The 20,872-nt window shown below is 48.4% G+C and overlaps 2 protein-coding genes across 3 annotated transcripts; one reads left to right on the forward strand and one right to left on the reverse strand.

The window, feature by feature from the left end:
* Positions 1-3,780: 3,780 nt before the first annotated feature.
* On the reverse strand, positions 3,781-6,956 carry LOC140264786 (PHD finger protein 7-like). The gene is made up of 10 exons (XM_072360694.1): positions 6,905-6,956; positions 6,475-6,566; positions 6,286-6,387; positions 5,903-6,027; positions 5,560-5,722; positions 5,362-5,468; positions 5,027-5,140; positions 4,757-4,875; positions 4,538-4,595; positions 3,781-4,261 (listed from the first exon to the last, which is right to left on the reverse strand). Exons 1-10 carry the CDS (start codon positions 6,954-6,956, stop codon positions 3,781-3,783), a joined length of 1,413 nt encoding a protein of 470 aa, XP_072216795.1.
* Positions 6,957-16,000: 9,044 nt separating this feature from the next.
* On the forward strand, positions 16,001-20,864 carry LOC140264784 (cyclin-H-like). Of its 2 annotated transcripts, none has more exons than XM_072360692.1 (6): positions 16,001-16,267; positions 16,383-16,499; positions 18,011-18,084; positions 18,375-18,585; positions 18,858-19,021; positions 20,729-20,864. In XM_072360692.1, the coding sequence occupies exons 1-6, from the start codon at positions 16,151-16,153 to the stop codon at positions 20,805-20,807; spliced, it is 762 nt and encodes a 253-aa protein (XP_072216793.1). In that variant the 5' UTR covers positions 16,001-16,150; the 3' UTR covers positions 20,808-20,864. The 2 variants fall into 2 exon arrangements, with proteins under 2 accessions (XP_072216793.1, XP_072216792.1); XM_072360691.1 differs by having other exon boundaries at positions 16,015-16,267; positions 16,377-16,499.
* The last annotated feature ends 8 nt before the right edge of the window (positions 20,865-20,872 follow it).

Genomic DNA, 20,872 nt, shown 5'->3' on the forward strand with positions numbered 1-20,872 from the left:
CTTTCTTTTTCTCTGATTAAACCAACTCTAATTGTTCATGTATTTCCTCTGTTTCTTCAGTAGTGAACTGTACATTCATATTCAGCCGACTGTCCATCAGCACACCAAGGTCCCTTTCCATCTTGGAGCTTTCCAGCCACGCCTCCCCAAGCCTGTAGGGTTGCCTGGGGTTGTTGTGACCAAAATGCAGGACCCGACATACTATAGCCTTATCTTACAGTGAGAGCAGGCTGTCTCTCTCCTTTCCAATTATATCTAGAAACCAGTGCAATGATTTAACAATTCAAAGTCAGATCTCAGAAACTAATTCTGGAGCAAATACCCCAGAAATTTAGGGAAGTTAGCATCAAACATAACCTTTACAGCACACCTTTTTCCCTAGGAATTAAGGAGAATCAAAGCTCCTGAACAGTACATTTTAGTAAAAATGAGGTTTCAGCCTGAACCTTTTGTGCACAGATTTATCTATAAGTGATATTTGCCTGTGCTAATTAAACAGAAAATTACCGATGCCACCTTAGTTGTCCATGCTCATAAAACCTAAAGACAGTGTTTGAAAGGCTGAAAACCTCTGATGACAATGCGACCAGCACACAACTTGTTGGTTGGAACTGGCTTTCTTGTCCTGTTAATATAGTAGTGTTCGGGATATTTTTCATTCTACAGTGCTTAAGTGTTCTCGTTTTAAAACAGCATTTCAAATACATTTGGTTCCAAACAAATCTTTGCCAACATGCCATGATGGTGCTTTCCAAATCTGAAGGCAGATGCAATGAATGCAAAGGTCCAAATCCACAGTTTCTTCTCATTTTCAGTTTGTAAATCCTGTGATGATTGTTCAACATCAGCACCAATAATTTAATGATATACATCAGAGATGATATACTGGAAGTGAATTAGGTGGGAATAAAGGATTTGTGAAGAAGTTGAAATGAAGGGTCAAGAACATCAAGGCAGGGTAATGAAAAGGAACAGAGATGGAAAAGCAAGAAACAAGGGATGGAAGCAGCAGCACTTACTCAATGAATAATTCAGACCTGAAGAAAGGGAAAAAATAGCAACTGCTCTCCTACATGAAAGCCAGGTTTGGATCTTGGTCCTTATGCAATTCTTCCACAGACTTTTATACACAGATGTTCTGTGTATCAAAAGCAATATATAATTCTCATTGCCAAGAGGGATTTCAATTCTCACTGCTAAAATAATGTGATGCCCTTAATTTACGAATAAACAAACATGTATGCCTTAGCACATTTCATTTTCACTCCCATGATTTCGGATTTTCTGGAGACCATACAGTTAGTGTTCGTTTCAAACTGTACATTATAAAATGCAGATGGCTTTTTTTGAGATTAAAAGAAAAATAAATAAATAAATAAATAAAAAAGAAGATGAGGCCATCCTAACTGTTGTTACTGGCCCCCTTTCCCTTACTTAATATTTTTTTCACAAGATTTCTAATCTTTATATAAGTCATATTCAAATTAAATGACTTACAGCTACATGCATGGAATCATACAATCGCAAGGTTGGAAAGGACCTGCAGGAGCATCCAGTGCAACTGTCCTCCCATTACTGTTGCTACCACAAGCACTAAACCATATCTAGTAGCTCCTCATCCAGACGCCTCTTGAACACTGCCAGGGATGGTGAATCCACCACCTCCCTGAGCATCCATTCCAGTGCATGACCACTCTCTGAGAGAAAATGTTCCTTCTTATGTCCAATCTAAACCTCCAAGGCAGAGTGGCATAGCCAGGACGTGATACCGTTCAAGTCCACATCTAAAACGCGTCAGGAAAACTTCTGAGGTTTGCTTTCTTTGACCTGCTAGCAATGGTCACCATGCCAGACACAGGAGAGGAGCTGTCCCTTGACAAGGGCCATAGTCCTGGTATCCCACTGGAGCATTCCTGCTCATCCAGCCTAACCCAGTTTCCATCTTCTCCATGAATGTGAGGCCACCGCTGATGAGAGAACCCCCACATTTAGGGAACCTCCCTTGGTGGAGATGTTCAAGGCCTTGCACCTGCTTGGAGATGATGTCCAGAATCAGTAGTTCCAACACGTTCTCGGGGATGGATGTGAGTCCTTCTTCCTGACCTTTTTGTAGATTGGAATGACACTGGCTATCCTCCAGTCTTCAGGCATCTCTCCTGTTCTCCATGACATGATGATAGACAGCTGGGCTGTAAGCGCACACTGCTGGCTCATGCCCAACTTCTACCAGGAACCCCAAGTCCTTCTCTGAATCTGGCCCCATGGATTTGTACACATTTCGTCTCATGAGGCAGTCTTGGACTTGCTCTGCCCTTACAGTGGTGGTGGTGGGCGGGGGAAGGTAGGGGCTATTTACTGCCCTGGTACCTACCTAGAGGCTTTAGGGATGCAGGACTCAGGGACATGAGAAATACTAGAATCCTGGCCTGTGTTTTTCCCCTTGTTCGTATCTCAAAAATAAGAAGTACAAGGAGAAAAAATGCTGAGAGAGAGATTTTGGGAGCATCAAGTTGGCACAACAGCTTGATTTGTTCGGACATCTCCGAATCTTTCATTAAGATCTGCATCATGATGCTGACCTACCCAGCAAAGCTGTTTTTCATAGAGGAAGAGATGGTACCTCTGGCGGAGTCAGGCAAACTTCCCTCTGCTCACAGCAAGTGAGGGAGCCTCCTGGCACCAACAGGGCAGACCGAAGGACACACATTCCTGGGCTGCTCTGAGGCAGCCAATTTTGGTCTGCACGGCTTTTATCTGCCTGAGCAAAACACTCCATTTGTGCAGTGTAAAACCCAACGCTTGCTTCTGTCCTCTCTCCATCTGGTGACAGCTGCGCACCTCATGATGAACTGAGGGCTGTGGGGAGCTTCTCAGAACCTCACTGGCACCAGCAATGAAACTGGGTTGAGGATTCGAGTCTGAATTTTGTAATTTATTTCTAACTTTTTGTCCGTCTTAGCAAAAACAGTCTTTACACGGGATTCACACAAATAGCCAGCCGCAGCAGGCCAACAATGGGAAGATCTGCGTGGGTGGTGGAATGCCCTTCAGACCTCCGTCAGAATGGAAAGGGCCTCAAGAATCAGAATACACAGAAATATACAGATAGAGGAAAAACAGATTTGGGTAGTTACCAACAGAATGCGATGGTGCCCTGAGGAATGAAATCAGCACGTGCTGGCCTGAATTCCGATATCATATTTAGTAAACTCTCTTTCCTCCTCAGATAGTTGCCACTGCTTTGTTTTAGGCTCGCCTCCCATCTCCCTACTCTTCCCTGTTTTTCCCCTTTCCAGGGCTGTGGGTTTATGGGTCCCTCATCTGTGCTAGTCGTGGGAATGGGCTGAACTGGCCTGTAAACTGTTGACGCCCCTCTGAGGTTCCCCCTTTTTTTCAAGGCCGGTGGGCCTGTGGGCTTGCAGCCCCCCATCACGGACACAGATCTAAAGATAACTCCATCTGGAAAGGTGCTGGGAAGAAGACAGCCCTGTGGTCTCGGCTCACAAACACTGCCCATTGTAGGACAAACAGAGAGGAATGAAGCCAACTTTTAGGGAGTATTTTAAGGGTTTATTTTTTTTGTCTAATTGGGACAACAACTATCACAGGGGGATGGGACACGACTGCTTTCACACAGTCTTTGGGACTGGCTGTGGGGACATCTTCTCTGACGATGGTGGCTGTGGGGGTGTCGTCTCTGTTGCTGGACCCGGGAGTGGCTTTGTGCCCAGGCTGGCCCACCGAAGAACGAAGCCAATGTATGTGGGCAATCTTCTAGGATTATTTTCTTCGCCGCTTGGCACCACAACCATCACGGGAGGATGGGACACGGCTGCTTCTGCGCCGTCTCTGGGACTGGCTGTGGCGGCGCCTTCTCTGTTGTTGGACGCGGGAGCGGCTTCGTGCCCGGGCTGGTCCCCGCTGCCTGGACCGGCTCCCTCGGCCTCCTCGGGGCCGGCTGCGGGAATTTGAAGCGCGACGCCCCACTGGGGATCGGCTTCGAGTGTTGGCCCGCCTTCGCTGCCTGGATTGTCGGCTGCGTGCTGGCAGCGGGGAAGCCCTTGAGGACCTTGATGGTGCTGGTGTGGCCGAGGTGCGGGTGCTGCTCTGAGCACCTCGGGCTGTTGTACGGCTGCTGCCACGACGTCTTCTGGGCTGACTTTGGGAGCCTGAGGCCCGGCCTCGCAACGGGGAGCGGCTTCTTGTGCGGCCAGTCCCACGCTGCCTGGGATGCCTTCTGGGTGCAGCTGCCGAGGTGGTTCTGGAGGACCGTGCTGTCCTCCGTCTGGTGGGGCTCTGGGAGCAGGTCTGGGCTCCTGCAGCTGGTGCCCGTCTCCTCCCACCACGTCCTTGGCGCTGCCGAGATGTGTCCTGCTCCTCAGATAAATGTGGCTGGATGGTCCTCTGCTCTGTTGCAGGCACTCTGGGCTGGTCGTTCAGCTCAGGCAGCTTGGAGCTGCAGGATGGGTCTGTTGCTGCCTGGCTGGAGGGTCCAGACCTGATGATGTTTTCAGGGTCTGGAAAGCTGTGGGCTGACTCTGGTACCACCAGGCTGGAAGTGCTGGGGGAGCTAAGCTCAGTGTCGGAGTGAGATGCTGTAAGGAGAGACAGAAATGTCAGCAGGATGAACCTGCAGCCCCAGGGCAGGACAGGCTGCCATCCGCCATGGGACAGAGACTGTGGCAAGGCCACCCTGAGCACGCGCTGCCAGGCCTTGCCTCGACCCAGTCCAGCGGCACAGGGCTCTGCCTCTTACCAGCATCCACAGCAGCACAGGAGTCGCACTCCCAGGTGTTGTCATCGATGGACCAGAAGGAGCAGAACCAGTGTGTGCCTTTTGTGGCACAGGAGCTGCAGAGGAGCAGCTGCCAGGGCCTGGGGAAGCAAACGGGTTGCGGCTGTGAGGACAAAGCGAACTGAGGCAGGGAGCAGCCGGCACAGCTCTAGTGCTCAGTCCTTGCTCCACTAGCCTGTGATGAGGCTGAGGTCTCATGCAGATCCCCAGAGGAATGCAGAGGTCACTCACCCGTCGTTTTCTGCCTCCTCCCTGCCTCCTGGGTAAAAGCACTCGCTGACATCACAGCGCCTGTGCCTTTCTCGAAGCGACTGGTATGCTTCGTCATCCCACCAAGATGGCCGTCTGCCAGAGAAGAGAGGGAATCTGATGAGTCTCCGGTGCCCCAGGTGTGAGGCAGATGCAGGGCATCCCTGCTCATCCACCTTGAGCTCATTCCCAGCTTCTCCCTGAAGCTGACACCAGTGCTCGCAGGACGGCCGGAGATCGGGCCTACCAGGGCAGTTCCTGGTCAGGCACAGCAACTGGGCCTGAGAGTCTGCGAAGCTGTGCAGAAGTACACCAACCTGACTGGGATTTGGATCCCCAGCGTGGCCATTTTGGAACGGAATCGCCCTTTTGCTCTGCAGACGGGGCAGACGAAGAGCATGGTGCCAGCGTGCATGGCCTGTTTCTGCAGGAGAATCACAAGCAGCATGAGTGCGAGCGGGGTTGGGTGCTGCTGAGCACTGGCCATAGCCACTGGGCGAGGGTAGGGCTCTTACCCTGATGCAGCCCCGGTGGAACCAGGCCTGTTTGCACACTGGGCACACCATGGTGTGGTAGGATGTTCTCTCTCCCACAGGCTCCAGACAGATGACACAGACCGTGTTCTGTGATGGAGCTGCCTCGTCTGCCTGCTGAGGGCAGTGCTCCCAGCAGAAGGACCTGGGCAGAAGGAGAGAAGGGATGGGTGCCGTGAGAAGTGCTACGAGGAGGACAGAGAAGACAGAGAACCAGGAAGGAGAGCCAGGCCTGGGCTCTGTCTCTGACAGGATGCTGAGAGGTGTTGCTGCAGGTTCCTCCCTGGGAGGGGAAGCAGCTTGGCTGCTGCTGACAGCCTCTTACTTGTGCTGCCCAAAGTACTGTGTGATGCACTCCCCGTCCTCGGCGCAGGGCAGATGGAAGCTGCGCTTACAGCCTGCCTCCGCACAGCTGATGGTAGCTCCCCTTCCACGGCAGACAAAGCAGCACTGAAAAGAGCAGAGCAGCCCCCATCAGCGGTGGGCCCAGGGCCTCCACAGCCAGCCCCACTTCTCCAGCCAGGGTGCAGGGTGTGGGCACAACTGCCTCACACTCTGCAGAGCCACCTGGCAGACAAGTCTTGTCCGCTCTGGTGGGCATTTGTCCTGGAGCCAGCTAGAAGGGCTGCAGTCGCTTTCTTTGTGTCCAGCTGAAGCCAGCCTGGGCCTCCGCCGGCACCAAGCTCCCCATTGTGCTCAGGTCCTCACCTTCTTGTCCGCCTTCTGGACTGTGCGCCGGACGGCATTAAGGGGGAAGCCAAAAATTCCCCCCACTGGGCTTCTCCATTTCAAAAGGTCGTTGGCAAAGAACTATGGGAGAGAAAAGAGTGGGATCTCATGAGGCCAGAAAGGAAAGGAGCATCCATGGCAGGAGCCCTAGCTCTGGAGGAAACTCACCAAGCAGAAGTGGTGGGCACGGAGCCCACCATTGACAAATGTCTGCCCGCAGATGTCCGGGTCGACCTGTGCCTGGCGGCACAGCATGCACACTGCAGAGGAAGGAGAGAGCAACCGTGAGCAATGGTGAGCACCTGGCAGGGCTTGGTAACCCTGGAGGACGTCCACAGGGCCTGCTCCGTGCCTGCTGCGCCTGCTGCCTGAGGGGCAGGGCTGGAGGGGGTGGAGGGGAAGGGCGCTTTGCAGGCCCAGCGGTGCCAGTGGGCAGCTACAGCCCAAGCTGGGCCACCTGGCCAAGGAGCAGAAGGGTCCTGCCTGTGGTGCTGGGAAGCCCCTGCCTGCCCCTTCCCCCCCTCCCAGTCTCAGGCAGACCCCCAGCAGCCCTCTGCCCAGCAGCGGGGAGCCATGCACAGGGATATGGTGCTCTCACCTTGCTCCCCAGACCTGGGGGTCTTCTTCGTCCCTTTGGACATGTTTGGCATTGACAGTGAGAAACAAGAGAGTCAGTGCTCCCTCCACGCCTCACCAAGCCGCACTGAGCTCGGCCCCAGCCCAGTAGCCTTAGCTCTGCTCCCAGCCCCGCGTGTCACAATGGCCGCTCCTTGCCACCACTGTGACATCATGGTGTCCATGGTTTCTGGGCTGATTTGGCCCAGTTCCAGACTAACAGGGTAGAACTGCACCTCCGGAAAGGGGGATCAGGGAAAAAGGGTAGAGAGATGGGACCCCCCAAAAATAACAGTGGCAACGATCCGAGGAGAAACAAACTAATTTACTAAATAAGGCGATGAAATGCAAGATAACATACTACTATGCAATATAATGCAATACAATTTGAACTGCAGCTAATAAATGTTCTCAGATATAATCAGTGTCCAAAATTGAAGGCCTTCCTCTAGTGCTAAGACGTGCATTTGGGTTGAGCAGCAGGGAGGAGAGCCTGGTTTCGTGACCTTGCCAGGGGCTTTATCTCCTCTCTGAACACAAAGTCCTTTGGGGTGTGCAGTCCTTCTCTTCTGGGACAGGTACCCAGAACTGGAGAATGAACTCTTTAACTCCCAGTGCACCACATGATGTTATGGTGTGGAATACTGATAACCAAAAATCATAAAACCGTGACACATGGTCACCACCTCAGCGGGCTGAGGGTGCAGCACCCATGTGGGAGGGGCGGTGGCTCATGCAGGCAGTGCAGAGTGAGGAGCCCGATGCTCCAGGAGCAGGAAGGACGGCCTCCCTCAGGCCTTTTGCACTGCACCCATACTGGGATGTCCCAGCAGAGAGAGCCTGGTAAATGTCTGCATGTCAACAGCCCAGCTGGCATTTCTAGTGCGTTGCTGACCAACCTCCTATGGCCTGATTGTGACAGGACAAGGGCGAGAACAGTTTTGACTGGAGAAAAGAGGGGGTCAGGGGAGCTGCCAGAGGGAATTCCTCACTCGGAGCAAGGTGAGGCCCTGGCACAGCTGCCAGAGAAACTGTGGGTGACCGTACCTGGAGGCTCTCCAGGCCAGGCTGGACAGAGCCCTGTTCTAACCTGACCTGCTGGGTGGCAGCGCTCCTGTGGCAGGCACTTGTGGCTGGGTGGGTTTTATGATCCTAATGGGCTACAAAGTTGTCTTCTTAAGGATTTATGAGTGCATACAGTAGTGCTCAGTAGATAGAGTGTAGGTTAAGAGTTAGTGGGTGGGGAGTTTAGGTAGGTGTGTGTATATGTCCTCTTGCATGCGTCAGGTTTTGCGTAGCGGATGTACGTGTCTGCGTGGGAATTAGGATGGTATGTAAGGAGTGTGGCGTGACGCAGCAGTAAATGGAGAGAAGAACTCATGGCATCCATGGCTGTGTCTCTTTCCCCCAGATGGTCGAGGTCCCGGCATAAGTTGTGTTAATTGGCAGTTATGTCACGATCCTTTCTTATCCAAGTGTTCGCACATCAAAGCTTCAACCCTTATACAGTTCTCCAAGGCAAAGTGGCATAGCCAGGGCGTGATACCGTTCAAGGCCACATCTAAAACGCGTCAGGAAAACTTCTGAGGTTAGCTTTCTTTGACCTGCTAGCAATGGATACCATGCCAGACACAGGAGAGGAGCTGTAAAATCATTTGAATTGGAAGGGACTTTTAGAATCATAGAATCATACAATCACCAAGGTTGGAAAAGACCTAGAAGATCATCCAGTTCACTTATTACCAATAGCTCCCATCTAGCCCAGTTTCTTTGCTATGAACAGGCACATCTACAGATGGATCAGGATGCTCAGAGCCTGGTGCAGCCTGACCTTCACTGTCTCTAGGAGGTGCAGCCTGACCTTCACTGTCTCTAGGAATAGGCCATCCACAGTGTCTCTAGACAACCTGTTCTTTATTGTAAAAAGCCTTTTTCTTCCTTATATCCAATCTAAATCTCCCCTCTTTTAAGTTTGAAACTCTTTCCCTTTGTCCTCTCACAAAAGACTCTGCTAGAGAGTCCATTACCTTCTTTCTTACAGCTCCCCATTGGATACTGAAAGGCCACTCTCAGGTCACCTTGGAGCCTTCTCTTCTCCAGCCTGAACAGCCCCAGCTCTCTCAGCCTGTCCTCACAGGGGAGGTGTTCCACTCCTTGGATCGTTTCTGTGTCCCTCCTCTGGATGTGCTCCAAGAGGTCCACATCTCTCCTGTACTAAGGACTCCACATCTGGGTACAGCACTCCAGGTGAGGTCTCATCAGTGCAGAGTAGAGGGGCAGGATCACCTCCCTTGCCCTGCTGGCTGTACTTCTTTAGAGGCACCCCAGGATTCGGCTTTCCGGTCTGTGAGGGCATATTGCTAGCTCATAGACCATACCAAAGGCCTTATTGACATTTAGATGGATGACATCAGCAGCTCTTCCCTTGACCAAGGAAGGCCTCCTTAAAGATCTACCAATTCTGAACTGCCATCTTGTCTTTGATGACAGTTTGATGGTGACTGACCGTTTCCCAGGGGCTTTTCTTGACTAACTTCCTCAAGAGCTGGAAGTTGGCTTTCCTAAGATTTAGTGTATCAATTGTACAAAATCACACAAAGTCACTTTAATTTTCAGTGCTTTTATGGCTTAGGGCAGGAAAAAGATTTGTTGGGTCTCTGTAGGCTGTACCCAGATTTATTGAATCATAGAATCATAGAATTACTCAGGTTGGAAAAGACCTCAAAGATCATCAAGTCCAATCCCAGTCTAACCATAGTACCCTAACTCTAACAACCCTCTGCTAAATCATATCCCTGAGCACCACATCCAAACCCTCATGGGGTTGATTTTCCAAGCCCTTCACGAGCCTTGCTGCCCTTCTCTGGACCTGCTCCAGTAGCTCCATGTCTTTCCTGTGCTGAGGTGCCCAAAACTGAACACAGTACTCAAGGTGAGGCCTCACCAATGCCGAGTACAGGGGCAGGATGACTTCCTTAGTCCTGCTCACCACACCATTCCTGATACAAGCCAGGATGACATTGGCCCTCTTGGCCACCTGGGCACACTGCTGGCTCATATTCAGCCGACTGTCCATCAGCACACCAAGGTCCCTTTCTGTCTGGGACCTTTCCAGCCACACCTCCCCAAGCCTGTAGGGTTGCCTGGGGTGGTTGTGACCAAAATGCAGGACCCGACGTACTATAGCCTTATCTTACAGTGAGAGCAGGCTGTCTCTCTCCTTTCCAATTATATCTAGAAACCAGTGCAACGATTTAATGGTTTTGTAATTTTGCTATTGGTATTCCACATGACATGATGTGGAGCACAGAGAAGAAGAACTACACGTCCCAGAGGACCTCACAGTCAGAGAGGGAAACACATAAGTGACGCTGGCTCTCTCTCTCACTGCCTGGCAGTGGGTGTGGGTGTGCTTCCAAGCCGTGGCACCTTCCATTTCAGAGTAGGCTTCTCGGTCTTTGGAAACCTCTGTCTCTTACTTTACTTATTAGCCTCAATTCCAATTAGATTGTATTATGCTTTTTTATCTTGCATTCCGATATCACAGTCAGTAAAATTAATGTTCCTCCTTAGCTCGTTGCCACTGCTCTGTTTGTTTCCTTGAGCCCAGCTCCCATCTCCCTACCCCTTTCCCTTTTTTTTTTCCTTCCTGTTTTTGGGGGCCCATGTGCCCACTGCCCCCGTCATGGAGAAAGATTGATCTAGATTACTCCGTGACACTGTCACCAGTGAGAACAGTCTGGCATCTTTTGCTGCAATCACTTTTCAGGTATTTTAGGAGAGCAATAAGGGTGCTGAGGTATCACTGACGCTTGAGTGGCACCGTGTTGGACGTGTGCGAGAAGGGCGAAAGGGAAGTTGGACCCTGGGAACGACACGTGCTTGTGTGTTTTTATCTTTTATTGGGAAGCTGTGAAAGTCCCGCTAGAGGCGCCGTACTTCTGCCTGAGTGCATGGCCAGGCTGCTATCGAAAATATCTCCTCCGGCGGGGGCGCCGCCTCTTGCGGGGCGGAGGAGCGCGCTGGGCGCTGCCGGCCCTCCTCTTCGTGGGGCGCCGGGATCCTCTGCCGAGGGCCCCGCTGGACGTGCCGGGGAGCTCCTCCGCTTCGGGACCCCCGGAGCTGCCGGAGGGCGCGGCGCTGGGGGCGGCGGAATCCTGCGGGGAGGCGGCGGGACCGGACGGGGCAGCGGGGCCGTCCTCGTGCTCCTGGGCAGCGCCGGGGACTTCAGAGCCGTCCTCGTGCTCCTGGGCAGCGCCGGGGTCTTCGGGCCCGTCCTCCCGCTCCTGGGCAGCGCCGAGGTCTTCGAGGCCCAGCATCCTCCGGGCCTCCTGGCCGCACCGGCTCTCGATGGTGCTGATGAGGGCGTCGACGAGCGGTGCGGTGATGGGTCCCAGGGCGTGCTCGATGCACCGCACCAGCGTGTCCCTGTCCGGCCCCACCTGGCACAGGAACGCCAGGATCACGCTCCTTAGCCAGTTGATCTTCCACCAGCGCAGCTCCCCGCTGCGCCGGATCTCCTGCTCCAGCCAGGGCAGCACCGGGTCCAGGATGTCTCGTCTGTCCCTGAACAGCGCAGCCCAGAGCTCCGGAGGGAGGCCGCCCACTCTCTCCGGCTCCGCGGCCATGGGCTCAGGGGACGCCGGTGCAGAGGGCGGAGCGGACGCCGCAGCGCCGCTGGGGCCGGTGGTGGTGCTGAAGCCGGCGGGCACCGGCACTGCGGGCGGGGAGACGATGCAGTCCACGAACTGATTGTCGCCCCGCACGCAGACCCGGATGGTCTGCATGGCCGTCCTGCAGAGCGGGCAGCTGTCCCTCAGAGTCGCCCACCGCTGGATGCAGCCGAGGCAAAATGTGTGATTGCATGGAATCACACTGGTCATGTCCTGTCGCACATCGCGACAGATGGAACATGTCCATGCCTCTTCTGCAGACATGGTCTCCTTGCTGCAGCTGGCTGGGAGAACTGAGGATGACGAGTTGTTCTTCACCAGAGCTACAGAGGAGGTGTCTCACTGCAAGAGGAAGAGAGGCCACGGTCACTCGCTGTCCCAGGGTGTGCAAGTCCTCAGCAGGAAGCCCTCCCAAGCCCATGACTGCCCTGAGGGACCCACATGTCCCCACACCACTCACCTCCGCTGCTGCGGGTGCACTCAGTAGCGTCCCAGCTGCCTGCACTGGGCAGGGCCGGGGAAACAGTAGCGATGCTGTGGGTCAGGCACTGAGATGCTGCGAGCAGCCCCAGGCACGACCCAGCACAGCACAGCCAAAATCTTGCTCGACCTCCAAGCCTCGCACAGCTGCTCAGCACGGTCCAGGAACGAGCCAGACTGAGCCAGGCTCTGCCGGCACCCCACTATGAGCAGTGAGGGCTGAGCAGTCACAATCCGTCACCTGGTGATGTCACAGCCTGTTGCTTGGGGACATCGCCATGGGCTGTCTGCCCCCACAGCAACCTCCTATGTTTCAGATATTTCCTCCTTTTCCTGTTCCGAATTTGCTGTACCTTCCCCTTCGTTCCTGTCCACCTTTGATGCTCTACATTTGACTTTAATTCACAGGCCTTTCTTTTTCTCTGATTAAACCAACTCTAATTGTTCATGTATTTCCTCTGTTTCTTCAGTAGTGAACTGTACATTCATATTCAGCCGACTGTCCATCAGCACACCAAGGTCCCTTTCCATCTTGGAGCTTTCCAGCCACGCCTCCCCAAGCCTGTAGGGTTGCCTGGGGTTGTTGTGACCAAAATGCAGGACCCGACATACTATAGCCTTATCTTACAGTGAGAGCAGGCTGTCTCTCTCCTTTCCAATTATATCTAGAAACCAGTGCAATGATTTAACAATTCAAAGTCAGATCTCAGAAACTAATTCTGGAGCAAATACCCCAGAAATTTAGGGAAGTTAGCATCAAACATAACCTTTACAGCACACCTTTTTCCCTAGGAATTAAGGAGAATCAAAGCTCCTGAACAGTACATTTTAGTAAAAATGAGGTTTCAGCCTGAACCTTTTGTGCACAGATTTATCTATAAGTGATATTTGCCTGTGCTAATTAAACAGAAAATTACCGATGCCACCTTAGTTGTCCATGCTCATAAAACCTAAAGACAGTGTTTGAAAGGCTGAAAACCTCTGATGACAATGCGACCAGCACACAACTTGTTGGTTGGAACTGGCTTTCTTGTCCTGTTAATATAGTAGTGTTCGGGATATTTTTCATTCTACAGTGCTTAAGTGTTCTCGTTTTAAAACAGCATTTCAAATACATTTGGTTCCAAACAAATCTTTGCCAACATGCCATGATGGTGCTTTCCAAATCTGAAGGCAGATGCAATGAATGCAAAGGTCCAAATCCACAGTTTCTTCTCATTTTCAGTTTGTAAATCCTGTGATGATTGTTCAACATCAGCACCAATAATTTAATGATATACATCAGAGATGATATACTGGAAGTGAATTAGGTGGGAATAAAGGATTTGTGAAGAAGTTGAAATGAAGGGTCAAGAACATCAAGGCAGGGTAATGAAAAGGAACAGAGATGGAAAAGCAAGAAACAAGGGATGGAAGCAGCAGCACTTACTCAATGAATAATTCAGACCTGAAGAAAGGGAAAAAATAGCAACTGCTCTCCTACATGAAAGCCAGGTTTGGATCTTGGTCCTTATGCAATTCTTCCATAGACTTTTATACACAGATGTTCTGTGTATCAAAAGCAATATATAATTCTCATTGCCAAGATGGATTTCAATTCTCACTGCTAAAATAATGTGATGCCCTTAATTTACGAATAAACAAACATGTATGGCTTAGCACATTTCACTTTCACTCCCATGATTTCTGATTTTCTGGAGACCATACAGTTAGTGTTCTTTTCAAACTGTACATTATAAAATGCAGATGGCTTTTTTTGAGATTAAAAAAAAAAAAAAAAAAAAAAAAAAAAAAAAAAGTGAAGATGAGGCCATCCTAACTGTTGTTTCTGGCCCCCTTTCCCTTACTTAATATTTTTTTCTCAAGATTTCTAATCTTTATATAAGGCATATTCAAATTCAATGACTTACAGCTACATGCATAGAATCATACAATCGCAAGGTTGGAAAGGACCTGCAGGAGCATCCAGTGCAACTGTCCTCCCATTACTGTTGCTACCACAAGCACTAAACCATATCTAGTAGCTCCTCATCCAGACGCCTCTTGAACACTGCCAGGGATGGTGACTCCACCACCTCCCTGAGCATCCATTCCAGTGCATGACCACTCTCTGAGAGAAAATGTTCCTTCTTATGTCCAATCTAAACCTCTTCTGGTACAGCTTATGGCCATTCCCGTTTGTTGCCTGGGAGAAGAGGGCAAACCCCTTCTCATCACAACCTCCCTTCAGGAAGTTGTAGAGTGCAGTGAGGTCTCCTCTGAGCATGCGCCATTTGTCACTGGTTTGAATAACACATTTTACAAACACAGAGTAGCACTCCTACAAAAAGTCTCACCAGTATCATGAGTAAGATAAAACAAAAAGTAAAGTAATATATGGCAAAAGCAACAAAGGAGAGAATATATTTTTAACTAGTATTTCAGTATTAGGACAACTGATAGTCAAGGGCTGTAAAGTGAATTCAGTATGATATTATACTTATTTATTCAGCAGACTGAGGACTGAAACATAGTACTTGAAACATTAAATTCAACACTACTGACAAATTCGCAGTAGTAATAACAATGGTGAATATTAAAATCATACAGTAATAAACATATGTGTTTTTTCCTCTTTCAGGCTTTTAATCCTGTCCAAGAACAGAAGATTAACTGCTTTTTTTCTGTGGGTGAATCACCACCACACTCCAGGCTAAGTAACAAAAGCTAACATTTGAGGTTAGGCTTAAAAGGTAACTAACTAACCTCAGACTCAGTGGAAATATGGGAAAAATGAATTCTGTCTCTCTGAAATCACTAGGAATGTTGCCATGGATTTTAATGGAAACAGAAACGTTTGATTCTAAATTGTTAGGGGCCTGTGAAGAACCTGAAAGGAGGAAAATACAGTTGGCAACAACAGTCTGAAAATATTTCTACCTGAAGACAACTTTCCTTGGCAGAAGCATCACAAAATTCCAGTACCTTGACTGAACTAATTATTTAAAACCTAGGCAAATAATTTTACCATTATATCACGGACTTGCTTTGTTTTTTCAGCATTTGCATAATCCAAAATAATTGTTCCTTTACTATTTGATGAAATGCAGCTCTTCATGCAGAGTTTTAAAATATACACAGCACTGATTTTTCTGCGTGTTTCCCATCTTTGGTTTATAGTGAAAAAGCTGAATATTAAATTCAATTTATAACTCCTTTAAAGAATCAGCATAATTCTTTAACAATTAGAGGCCACTGCATAGAACTTCAAATTTTTGGTCATTAAAAACATACAAGCAAACAAAAAACCAAAAGAAAATACAAGGCTAATTTGCATCAACTTTAACAGAAGAATGGGAAAACTGAAGATAAATGGCATAACCCATTTAAGACGGCAGATCAAGAAAAGTGGTCATAGTTCCTAATTCCAGGTAAACTTGATTGCATTACAGGAAATACTTCCTTTATGAAAACTGGCAAAAACATCTCTTCTAGAGGTGGCATACATTTGGTTATGGAAACAACACCCTCTTCTCTGGCTTGTAGATGACACAGTCTTTTTCCTACACTATTGTAATAAGGGGCTTCCTTACTGTCGGCCTTCTTTGTTGCAAGCCCACGCTGCCAGATCATTTTTTCATCATCCAGTGCCCCCAAGTCCTTTTCCATTGGAATCAGGGGAGAACCATTCGACTGGCAAAGTGGAGAGACTAGCTAACATGACAAGGTGTTATGTTCCTTCATAGGGAAATTAATGGAGAATATACATCAACTCGCAGCGTGCAATCCAGCAATAATGACACAAGTCCTGGCATTACACAGAAGAACAAGGTGGGTCATTTATTCTGAAATATTCAAGTGAAAAATCCTGAAGATTGATTTCACCCGGCATAACGCAAATGATTCCTCACGGGGACCCCGCTCCCCGCACCCTCACGCACACGGCCGCCCAACGGCAGGCCCCGCCGCCATCTTGCCCCGCCCCCGCGCTGCCATGCCCGGCGCTGCGCCGTTCCGCCCTACGGCTCCCAGCGCTCCGCGGCGCGGGCTGCGTGTTGCCGGTCGGCCCGTGGCGGCCGGCTGGCGGCGGGGAAGCCATGTTCTACAGCAGCACGCAGCGGCGGTTCTGGACCTTCCGCAGTGAGGAGGAGCTGGCGAGGAGACGGGCCGATGCCAACCGAAAATTTCGTAGCAAAGCTGTTGCCGGCGGGAAGGTGCGGCGCGGGGGCGAGGGGGGGAGCGGGCCGGGCCGCTTCTGCGGGGCCTCAGGGGGAGAGGGGCGGCCCCAGGCCGGGCTTCTTCAGGTCGGCGCCTTTCTCCCAGGTGCAGCAGGGCGACTCTTTCCTGCTGGAGGCCCACGAGGAGCTGGCGATATGCAAGTACTATGAGAAGAGGCTGCTGGATTTTTGTGCGGTCTTCAAGCCTGCCATGCCGCGGTCTGTAGTGGTAAGCAGAAGCGTGCTGTCGCGAGGTGTCCCCTGCTTCCTCACGGCTCTGCCGTCCGGGAAAAGCGTGGTTCCCTCGGTGGTCCTGTAGGAGCTCGGTAGGCCTGCTGGGTCCCTTCCAGCTTGGGGTGGGTGTTTATAGAATCACATAATGGTTTGGTTTGAAGGGGCTTTCAAAGCCCACCCAGTTCAGTCCCTCCGCTGTGGGCAGGGCCGGCCCCCCCAGCCCAAGGCTGCCCAAGGCCCCACCCAGCCTGGCCCTCAGCACCTCCCGGTGCGGCAGTGCCAGTGCTTCACCATCCACAGTTAAAAATTTCCACGGCTTCTAATTAAAATCTCACTTCGTCCAGCTTAAAACGACTCCCCCCCCGCTCTGTCACTATTGGACCATGTAAAAAGTTGGTTCTCCTGCTAGTGAGCTCCCTTCGGGTACTGGAATGACACACTGAAGTCTCCCAGGAGCATTCTCCAGGCTGAGCAAGCCCAGCTTCAATCTGCCATTGTAGGAGAGATGTGTTCTGATCATCTCTATGGTCTTCCTCTGGTCCCGCACATCGTTCTTGAATGTGGGGCCCCAGTCCTGGATGCTGTACTCCACCTGGGGTCTCACAAGGGCAGAGTTGACTGGGACAGGTACAACTCTTTTGCTGCAGCTCTGGATACTGTTGCTCTTACAGGCTGTGGGTGCGTACTGCTGGCTCAGTACCATTTAACTTCATTCTGTCCTTTACGCAGAGACTAGAAACTAACCTAGAACTGAATTTATGATACAGTTTTTTCTTTGTGCGGTGATGTGCATTTGAGCACAAAGCAAGCTAGCTCAAGCTCATGTATAGGCAATAATCTACAGAGCATATAAAAATGAGATGTTCAGTGACTTAGCATGAGTGCATTGAGAGGGAGGAAGGAGGACTTACAGCTGAAGCAGGGAACTGAATTGTGCTTCACTTGTCAGCTTGTTCAGAAGCATCCCCCCAGCAGTTCCCTCTTCTTGGATGCTGTGGTGAATAATAAAAACGAGTGCCTTGTCTGTGTGTGTTCTGGCCATGTCACAGTAGGCTGCTGTAACATGCTGTGAAGCCCATCCTTATATTTGAGAACTGGCTCCTGAAAGGTGTGTGTGCTGAGTCAAGCTTCACTAGTAAGTGGCTGGTAATGTGTGTTGATGGAGTTCACGTTAACTTGGAAACTTGGCAATAATGGACTGAAGTGTTTCATTTTAATATGAGATGAGGTTGTCCTGAAGGTATTCTAGACTGTTTGCACACTGTCTTCTTGAATATACATATAAAAATGATATAAGCCTGCTTTTTTTTATCAAGTTTTGCATGCATAAATGGATTAGACTTTAAATGACGCGTTCTGTGAATTTTAGTGTGTTTGTGCATCTGGTGTGCTAATAGTACACATTCAGACTTTATCTGTTTTATGATTTATTTTTTTTTAATTATTGTTTCTTAATCCATTTTTACTTCTACATTTAACTCTTTCCTTCTCTTTCTGAAAATCAAGGGAACGGCTTGCATGTATTTCAAACGTTTTTATCTCAATAACTCAGTAATGGAGTACCATCCTCGGATAATAATGTGAGTTTTCAACACATCATGAGTTACTGTACCAATAAGAATAATAGAAGTGTAACCTTATTTGCTAAGATACTGAATAAATAGGAAAGGAAATTGGAGACCTTAAATGCAAATAGAATGTGGTCACTTTCCATTTCCACTTGGAAAAGTTTATTCTATTCTGAATATAGTACTTCAAACATTTTAAAATAATAATAATAAATGTGCACAGAACTTTTGATAAAAGGATGGATGCTGCGTGTATGCTTTATTTATTTTTTTCTTTCTTTCTTTCTCCCAAACTACTCAAGGCTAACGTGTGCATTTTTAGCCTGTAAAGTGGATGAGTTTAACGTGTCCAGTTCTCAGTTTGTTGGTAACCTTCGAGAAAGCCCTCTTGGACAAGAAAAAGCTCTTGAACAGATACTGGAATATGAACTACTACTTATTCAGCAGTTGAACTTCCATCTTATTGTTCACAATCCATACAGGCCATTTGAGGGAATTTTGATTGATTTGAAGGTAATGCTGTTTTATCTGCTATGTACTTCATACGTTAATGTAATGTAAATACGGATTTTATGTTTTTGTTTCTGCACTCATAAGATGTAGATTCTAAAGTGATAGGCAGATGATTTCTGAAAGGAGATGTGTTTTGTTGTGGTCTTTAAGTCTTATTTTTGGGATGATATGGCTTGTTACCTTTCTGCTTTACAGAAAATTGTTGAATTTTGTGTGTTGAGCTCACAAACCGTAACAGAAATAGCTGTCTAACTTTCCTAAATACTTCCTAGACTAGGTACCCATTGATGGAAAATCCTGAAGTTTTAAGGAAAACAGCTGATGACTTCCTCAGTCGAGTGGCTCTGACAGATGCATACCTCCTCTTCACTCCCTCACAGATAGCACTTGCTGCTATACTAGCTAGCGCTTCAAGAGCAGGACTTAATATAGAAAGGTAGTCTTTTCATTTTCTTTGAAGAGTTTTATTTGTGTCTTCTATAAAGTTGTATTGCTCTAGATATTTTTGGCTAATAAAATACGTATTTGTTTCAGAGTTAACAATCTGCTGCATTCTCTAAGTGCTCTTCAAAACTAAAGCGGTAGTGATAACTTTCTCTTTTTCCCTTGTGGAAAGCAGTAGTTGTGGTCTTTAGTTGATCTATAGTTGATGTGGTCTTTAGTTGGAGTTAGTTGATGTCTGGATTTCATATTCCTTTGAATTATTTTTGCTTCTTCCAAAGTGACAACTTTGACTGATTAGAGCAGACTGGGGTTTTCAGATCAATCTTGAAGACTGGAGTAAAGAAGCTAGAAATAAAATAGGAAGTGGGAGTATGAACTGTATAAAGAATCACTGAAAGAAAAAAAGTAAGGTTTTTAAGATTTCTGAGATGCCCACGATTGTGGGGTCAAATTGTATTATTTTGAACTGATGGCTGCTAGGAATGCAGAAACTATTAGTGCTGTTCTTGAGCTTTGAATTTCCATGGAAATAGGCTAATCTTAAGGCACTGTTCTTCCCAGTGGTCTGCAAAACTATGATGAAATGCTTTACTATCATTGAAACTGCTCTGGCAAATAGTGGCTTTGGTTATGGTGTCAGCACAAAAATGCACTTAAAGTTCCGTGAGGGTAGGTGTTGCTAGTTGGGCAACTCCCAGCTTAACAACAGTTACTATTTTCGTGCTGGCTGGTGCACTGGGAAGCTGAGAGCTGCAACTGATAGAGTTGAATAAATTATACTTTTGTACAGACCGATCCTTGAATTTTACCTACAAGTTTTGTTTTCCAGCAAGGAAAAAAAGCAATGTTAGCAAGGATCACTGCTCATGTGTTTTGTGTTTTTAGCCAGGTGTTGTGTGCATCTTGTTTTGGTTGTTTTATTTGCTCTAAGGTTTGGAAGCGCAATTTAGCAAATGCTAAAGCTAAAAGTGAAATCACTCCAAATTTTGTGTTTTCACTCAGAAGCCATGTAGGTTCCATTCAGTATTGTGTCTTGTTAGTTAGGCACACTTGTAAGGAAACTTCAGGTGAAGTTCCTTCTCTTTAACACTGAAATGTGATAAGAATTTCTGTGATAGGGTTCTTCTGCTGTCTTGTGTTTCTTACTAAAAGGAAGTTTGTATCTGAGAGTTGTGCACAGGCTCTGTCTGAGAGTTGTGCACAGGCTCTGTGAGTGAGCACGTAAGATTTGCTTTCAATGGTCAAGCTGACTGCAGGGGAAGCAGTCTCATCTCGCAAGCTTTCTGTCGGTTGATTTGCTTAAAAATGCTCTTCTGTAGCGTCTGCTACTCCAGCAGTCATACTGCGCGTAATGCGATAGCACTATGATACTTCATAGAATGTTAAGCACTGCTTGATTTAACTCAGCAAGGCTTTATTTGCAGGTGCTTAATTCTGCAGTGTCAGGACCTTTGGCTCTTTTTGTGGTTAGGAAATAATTTTGTCAAGTTCTTAGAAGAAGAATACTGGAAGTGATGGACTTTTTTTTTGTTTTTTAATCACTTTATAGCACTTGTGCAACAGGAGTGTTTTCATCAAGTCTAGTTATATAGCTTTAGCAGATAGTCAATAAAATGTATTATTCGTATTTTCTAATGCTAGCTGTCACAAATTATTGCAGCAGTTTGTTTTGAGTTTATTCTTCTGTTTTTCTCGACAGTTATTTATCAGAGTGTTTTATGCTGAAAGACAACAGAACATTCTTGTCCAAACTACTGGAGGGCATGAAAAGTAAGTGAATATTTTAAAAGGTATGTATGAGGAAAATATATCTCTGAAGAGGGGGAAAAACAAACAACCCATC

Source organism: Excalfactoria chinensis, unplaced genomic scaffold, assembly GCF_039878825.1.
Source record: "Excalfactoria chinensis isolate bCotChi1 unplaced genomic scaffold, bCotChi1.hap2 Scaffold_1018, whole genome shotgun sequence".
Taxonomy (NCBI): domain Eukaryota; kingdom Metazoa; phylum Chordata; class Aves; order Galliformes; family Phasianidae; genus Excalfactoria; species Excalfactoria chinensis.

Coding starts and splice junctions, on each gene's coding strand:
- LOC140264784 (XM_072360691.1), top strand. CDS start 16,151: ATGTTCTACAGCAGCACGCAGCGGCGGTTCTGGACCTTCCGCAGTGAG. Junction 18,085..18,374: donor TACCATCCTCGGATAATAAT/GTGAGTTTTCAA, acceptor AAACTACTCAAG/GCTAACGTGTGCATTTTTAG. Junction 19,022..20,728: donor GCAGGACTTAATATAGAAAG/GTAGTCTTTTCA, acceptor TTTTCTCGACAG/TTATTTATCAGAGTGTTTTA.
- LOC140264786 (XM_072360694.1), bottom strand. CDS start 6,956: ATGCCAAACATGTCCAAAGGGACGAAGAAGACCCCCAGGTCTGGGGAG. Junction 4,876..5,026: donor GAGGAGGCAGAAAACGACGG/GTGAGTGACCTC, acceptor TTGCTTCCCCAG/GCCCTGGCAGCTGCTCCTCT. Junction 4,262..4,537: donor TCCAGCCTGGTGGTACCAGA/GTCAGCCCACAG, acceptor ACGGTCCTCCAG/AACCACCTCGGCAGCTGCAC.